Source organism: Eucalyptus grandis, chromosome 8, assembly GCF_016545825.1.
Source record: "Eucalyptus grandis isolate ANBG69807.140 chromosome 8, ASM1654582v1, whole genome shotgun sequence".
Taxonomy (NCBI): domain Eukaryota; kingdom Viridiplantae; phylum Streptophyta; class Magnoliopsida; order Myrtales; family Myrtaceae; genus Eucalyptus; species Eucalyptus grandis.
In genome coordinates this window covers 1,872,273-1,879,065 of record NC_052619.1, presented here as the reverse complement: position 1 = coordinate 1,879,065, position 6,793 = coordinate 1,872,273, and the positions used below count along the sequence as shown (strand labels likewise).

Below are 6,793 nucleotides of genomic sequence, written 5' to 3'. Positions count from 1 at the left end.
ATGGCTTATTGGCAATACCTGAAATTTTAAGTTGAGTTGTGAGAAATGATCAAGCCTATTCTTCTCGTGAATCCCCATATGCCTGAGTTATCTTATTGTCACTAATTACATAAAATAGCTTTTGAATTACCCAGAAATCCTTAGCTAGGACCATTGTAGGAATACTCTGAGCTGGTTTTTGTTTTCTGCTGAGTTCGAAGAGAGCGCAGTCATTGATCACACATCTCGGCTTAGACCAATTTGTAATCGCAGAAATGATAGAATCATGATAGAGAAACTCAAGATTTTTATTTGGATAGCGAGAGCAAACTCCGAGTGGTACAAATGGTTCTTAGTACGATCATGCAAAAATCTTCAGGTATTCATTCATGCGGGTGTATTGAACTTCAGGATAAAGCTGGGAAGCTTCTTCTGCATCTTCCCCAATTTCAAAGTTTGTCAAACAGCCTTCATAGAATATGTGGTAGAAATGCCCCACTCCCACTTGCTGCGCATAATCCAATCCTGAAACAGAAGGATAGCTTAATATCATCTAAATATGGTCTACCATAGATCTGAAGCTATTGTAGCAAGTAATTATGTAGCAGGTCACTCTTGATGGTAAATATACAAAAGGGTTTTTATTAGATTTTCCAGTCAGCGTTCAAAAACATGATCACCGTCGCATTGTTTAAGTTGTCATTGAACCTAAGGATATGCCAACACAAATTCTACAAAAGTACATGTCATCTAACGAAACAATAAATCAGATAAGTACCTTTCATGGAGGCAAGGAAGTCTTCTGCAGAAATGCTTCTCTTCTCCAGGGTCTTTCCACTGAGCTTCTCCCACGTCTCCACCAGTTGTCTTTGGGACAGAATGTTCTCTGGTGGCCTTAGGTAGACTGTCTTGTTCAGCGTTCTCGGATCATCGATCGTTTTAATTGCATATGTTGTGATATCATCTTCATCGAGAAAAACAGCTGCAACAGTAATGCAGTATCGAACACTTTTATGACTTATCCACATACATATTCGCCCATATTCGTGTCTTAATTACCAAAAAGAAGTGTTGAACTTGGCTAAATGACTTAACCAAGCTAAGGTTGTTGAACTTGATAGATTTTGTGATCACTCGGAATATTTTATCTAGTCGTGATTTAGACTAGATATGCAGAGCTAGTGATTACCCTTCTGATCGAGTACTTGAGTAATCTAATAAAGATGTTCAAGGATACGACTAGGATGATATTGGTTGATTACGTAAGCGCTTACCTCATTATTGGCGTGAGATAAAAACACATTAAAATATGACAGAGTCTCACCTAACAAAATAATGCCGAAATATTGAATCCTTATATATAATAAAATTTATAACTCCCTCAAAGTCCAAACTGACATAGATAAAAGACCTACTTTGACATGATTTATCATTTCACATGGTAGCATTTGGGACTTATGTCAGGTTTAAGGGATCGTTGCGTCGAGTAGAGTTCGAACATGAGACTACAATTTCTGAAGGTCCATGTTCCGATTATTTTATCACTAAGTCAACCCTTTTTTCATAAGTTTATTGAAAATGTTACCATGCTGGTATTCTAAATGGTGAACATGGTTTTCTCCGTCTCTAGTTGGAGGAAATTTGCTCCAACCAATCTTTTGATTGGTGGGTTATAAAATATGAAAATCATATGGTTGTAACCCACTAATCAGAAGCATGGTTAGAGAAGATCTTTTCTCTAATATATAACCTTTGTTATTACGGCTAAAGTAGGTTTATGCACCTCACATACCTTTGACGTTGCCATCTCCATAGAGATATACAGTGTCTTTTGGAGGAGTGAGACTCGACATTTGGGAGAGATTGCCCACAAAATAACCGGCAAAGCAGTTGGCCGAGATGTATGTGAAGGGGATCTTGGCTTCCTCGATTGCTTTTCTCACCTCCATTTTCTCATCGAACGTGACCCTTCCCGGCTCAATTGCATGACCCATGAGGGCCGGGTCCATTCCGAACTCTGACGGCAAAAACCGCTACAAAGAATTAGCAAACATTCAAAATCTCATTAGTATTTGTTGCATGACGATTCTTTGACACGATGTCGACGTGACTGTACATTAGCAAAACTGGAAAAAAGAAAAGAAAGAGCTCGGGAGATAGAGAAAGATATGCACACCCCTGGTAATGACATAAGATAAATAGCTTTCTTAGCAGAGTCATGTCCGAATGTCAAGAAATAAGAAGATTTGATTGTACAAATTGAGTGAGTTACGGAATCCACTGCTCAAATGGAGAATTGAATGAGAAGATCAACACAAGTTAGAGGGGCAAATTTTCGTTTATCCTAATGCATTTATAATAGAAAATCAGTGTAAGAATTTCTTCACGAATACACTTTCATTGCTTTATACGCTCACTCAACGGAATGTATAATCTATCTTTCTATCTAAAAAAAGTTAGTATAGTTCGAAGATGATAACTTCTGTACTTGAACTTTCCATTTTGCAAACTGCAGGAGAGCAAGTGTTCAGTTCAAGTTCAACCAAAAAGATTATGGCAAAGACAAGATGAATGGACAAGATTTTGAGTCTACACCCGAACATGATTCTGCAGATGCAATTTCTTATTGCATAATGTATGATATAAGACAAGCCGTACTGAAAACATAAACTAGAAAAAGTAAATCGAGTTTTATGGTGAAACAGAAGAAATAAGAAGGATAGGGAAAATTACCTCAAGCAATGTAAGCATAATAAAATATACAAAATTGTTAACAATTAGGAGAAATCATGCAAAACTCTCCATAAAATTTTAAGGGTAGTGCACGCTTGCCCTTCAACTTTCAAGTGTTAGACGGTAGGTTTTTAATTTTGTTAGAGCCATAAACCCTGAGTTATTTTTCCGCGTGCATGTGCAATGCACATGTTTGAGGAGTAAAATTCTCATATCATTTTTTAAGGAAATTTCTCTTTTACTCTTGATTGCTGCAAAAGAATAAAAATATAGAAAATGAAAGAAAACTAAATCAACTAAAAATAAAGAAACAATAAATATCAATAATATTAAACAATAAGAACTTGTCAAAACTTGGTAAATGTAGCAGCTTTAATAAAATTGAATAAGGTATTTTAAGAAAAACATCAACCAAATTAAATAAAAAAATGGAAGTGCCTCGAAAAGAAAAAAAGGTCAATAATAAAAATTTGTTAGTCAAAAGGGATAAAAATAAATGATGTCCTCAACTCATACAGGGAAATGATTATCTCAAACTAAGGTGGGGTTTAAAGTATTTTTATTGAGTAATCAATTTTTGCATCAACATTTAAAACATAAAGAATATGCAATTTTTTTCACTTCGCCATTTTTTATTGAGCCTTTTCCTTTATACTTAATTGTGTTACTTTTTATTAATTTTTTATTTAATTAATCTTTCTCCATTTTCTTCACTTTTTATCTTTTTACAAAAATCAAGGGTGAAAGAGTATTTTCATAAAAAAGAGAGAGATGAAAGTACGAATTTACTCCTTGAAAAACACGTATAATAACGGGTTAACGATTTTAATAAAAGAAAGGTTAAGAAGATAACGTGTAATGGTTGAAAATTTATGGGTAAATGTCTACTATCCTCATAATCTTTTTTTTTTGGGGGGGGGGGGGAGTTTGGTACAATTTTTCTAACAATTAGAACTAGAAATACAACAAAAATCATAGCCAAAATTAGAGTTGAATCTATTACAAAAAAAAAAAACATGAAATATTAACCTGACAAACTGAAAGAAATAAGATAGTATTTATCCCAATTTCAGAACATACTGAAGTTAGAAGAATGCAATTTAAACAAAAATCAAAAGCACAACAAGCTAAAAAAAATTATTTAGGAGGGACAAGAAATGAAGAAACTTGTCCCACAGAGACTTCATAGCACAATTCCTTCACTTTTATCATGAAACAAGAATAAAGCTGGACAAAAATCCAGGTGGTTGTTAGATCGAGCAAACGAAAAGGCGCAATCAGTCAAATGAACATGCACGGCACAAGTTCTTTTCCAAAGACAACAACCATCATAATTCGTGGCAGCCCTCCTTTATCTTCAAATTAAATTCTTATCTAACAAAGAAGAGCACCCACCCACCAATGGGAGTAGTTCAAAAGGCACGCATTTGTAGTTTCTGACATTATCATATAACCAAATTCGATATGGTCTGCTTAAAATACTGTTGGGTTGGCCCTGTCGGTTCAGTTGCAAGAAATTCTCCACCGAACAAAGAGTCGGTGGGCATATCTGGATCATCCTCACCTTAATCAATCATCATGTCTTCCTGTCGGCACCTATTTGCGCCTAAAATATGGTCGGCCGAAAATAGCTTTTTCACATAATCGGCAAAAAATGCAAAGAAAAATTTATGGAGGCGGCGGAAAGTTACGTTTGTACCTATTTATTTATTTGTCTATTATATAATATAAGATGGACAATTCAAGTCATGTTTGGCCTTCGGCCTTTTCTGGTTGGAACGCTTGCTTGTTCGGACACCAAATTAGGAAATAGTGACATATTGAGGTCGCATCACATGTTTTTTCAAAAAAATTTCAGAATAACATAACTCAAAGATCAGCAATTTGAGGGTTAATAAAATGGGATGCTGCGACTATAGATGATTATATGATTGTCGACATAAACATAACGTACTATGCTCCAAAACTATGCTAGAAATTTGATTCAAGATTATGTTATATCCGGAGAAACTATGTAAACGATCGAATGTGAATATATGTTTGACATTTTATAAATTTGCAACTCTATTATTTTTTTCCAATAACGAAATCCACCTAATTTTAATTTATTTGGAACGAATTTCTACTTTAATTTTAACTTCCTCAAAATCTCACTCTTAAATATAAATATATTTGATTCGAAATATTCTGAACTTTTTATGCCTTTTATCAAAAGCGACTTTTAGAAATTTTCAACGGTTCTGTTGAGGTGGGGGGCGACCTCTTAATCTTCGAATATTTCAAATGATCGAGCCGACAAAGCAGCATGTCAAATTGGTCAATGTTGACTTTAGCTAAGCCGTTTTGAACCATCTAGATAAATGGATGACGACAGGATCAAGTAATGAAATGATCATCTAGTAATTGCGTAAAGGAGATAGTCTTGTCAATATGAACACACACACATATATATAGACACACATATATGCTCTTTCCTTATAAGCTAAATAATTGTTTAGATTTTTGCACTAAGTGGTGCGAACAATCAATTCTTCACCCTCTTGGACCCTCCAATTGTGATAATCATGTAATGTGCGCATATATACCGTCATTTGCAATACCATGTAAATATTCAAATCGGTAATTATAACTTATGCCTCAATGTAATTTATTTTCCTTAAGTGATCTTGTTCACTTTTGATTTGATGGATACTACGAGAGTGAATGATCAAAGCCCTCAAATCAAAAGTAAATAAGATTGCCGGTGCAAAATCTTCTTTTATATTAGCGTTGTATATTCTATTTCTCCTGTATGAATATCTACAAGCTCAAAAAGTATTGTAACATTTCTCCTACTCTTTTGACTTTCTCGACATATTTTGTTATCTACGGTGTGGACATCGGATTGATGTCCAAGTCAAACATGTGTATAAGGGCTAGAAAGAAAAGAATAAGAAAAATAAGTGAAGAAAGTCCTATCATAAGTGAAAAATGAGACAAATATTTTTTTTCCTACTCTAAGGGTAAAAAGAATATTTCAACAAATACCTCCAGATTTATATGGAAAAAAAAAAGAATTTTAGTTACTCACTGAGTTATGTTATCAATAAAATCTTGAAATATTTTTGTTGCTATCAATAAAATTTTAGACAGATATATATTTTTGTTGTTATGTAAAATCTTGATTTCTTTTTCAAGACACAGATTCCCTATCTCGATTACTCCGAAGACGGATCTTAGATAAATTATTTTACATCTAGTAGCACGAGAAGCTGTATTACTAATACTAGGCACACCATAGATATAGGTACTTGCTCTGAAATTGAGCATCATATGAAGTGCATAATACTCTCTAAAACCCTAAGAAGAACTTCGAACCGAACAGAATGAAAGAAATTAATGCATAGTAGCAACTCAATAAAGACCGCTCTAAAAAGAGAAAAAAATGAGTTTGCGTTACGCTGATTACCTTGACATTTCCAGCTTCTTTGATGGCCTCCACGAGCTTGAGCTGCATCAGGATGTTGTGGCTCCGGAAGTGGACCCCCGACATGGCACAGACGACGACATCGACCCGCCTCACAGCGTCGACGAGGCTCCTCAGGTCTGAGAACGAGGCCTCGACGAGTTGGGCGCCACGCCTCTTGAAGCGCAGTAGCGTCTGGAGCTTCTCAATGTCGAGGCCGGTCTCCGGACGCTGGAGGACGTACGTGGGGTGGCCCTGGTCCAGGCTCGCCCGCACGAGCCTCCGCCCGACGTAGCCAGTGCCGCCAACGACGAGGACCTTGCTCTTCGCCATGTGATGTGAGGATTACGGGAGAGCTTATGTTACTTCTGGGAGGCGATGAATAGAGCAACAAGAGGATCTATATATAGACAGACAGAGAGGTTTCGTGCCGTAATTTGAATCTTGCGACTTAATCTTGAGTTGGTGCGTTATCAACTACTTGAGAATGAGACTGCGTCAAGAACTCTTTTTCCTCCCCTGTTATTTCATTATTTGCGTCTTGATCCACGTAATAATGATGTCTGCCTTGACACCGGTTGACTGGTCAGGGTTTAAGCTAAATATAGCAGATCAGATCATGTATTAGAATAGCAA

At 35.9% G+C, this 6,793-nt stretch overlaps 1 protein-coding gene across 1 annotated transcript; it reads right to left on the bottom strand.

Moving 5' to 3' along the window:
* Nucleotides 1–266: 266 nt before the first annotated feature.
* Nucleotides 267–6,554, bottom strand: LOC104444251 (isoflavone reductase homolog). Its single transcript, XM_010057895.2, has 4 exons — nucleotides 6,161–6,554; nucleotides 1,772–2,012; nucleotides 758–961; nucleotides 267–504 (listed from the first exon to the last, which is right to left on the bottom strand). Exons 1-4 carry the CDS (start codon nucleotides 6,488–6,490, stop codon nucleotides 341–343), a joined length of 939 nt encoding a protein of 312 aa, XP_010056197.1. The 5' UTR covers nucleotides 6,491–6,554; the 3' UTR covers nucleotides 267–340.
* Nucleotides 6,555–6,793: the final 239 nt, after the last annotated feature.

What these genes read in the sequence shown, in the direction of transcription:
- LOC104444251 (XM_010057895.2), bottom strand. Translation starts at nt 6,490, where the DNA reads ATGGCGAAGAGCAAGGTCCTCGTCGTTGGCGGCACTGGCTACGTCGGG. An exon ending in AAGAAGCTGGAAATGTCAAG is followed by an intron (nt 2,013 to 6,160) that starts GTAATCAGCGTA and finishes AATTCTTTGTAG; the next exon opens with CGGTTTTTGCCGTCAGAGTT. An exon ending in CTTCCTTGCCTCCATGAAAG is followed by an intron (nt 505 to 757) that starts GTACTTATCTGA and finishes CTTCTGTTTCAG; the next exon opens with GATTGGATTATGCGCAGCAA.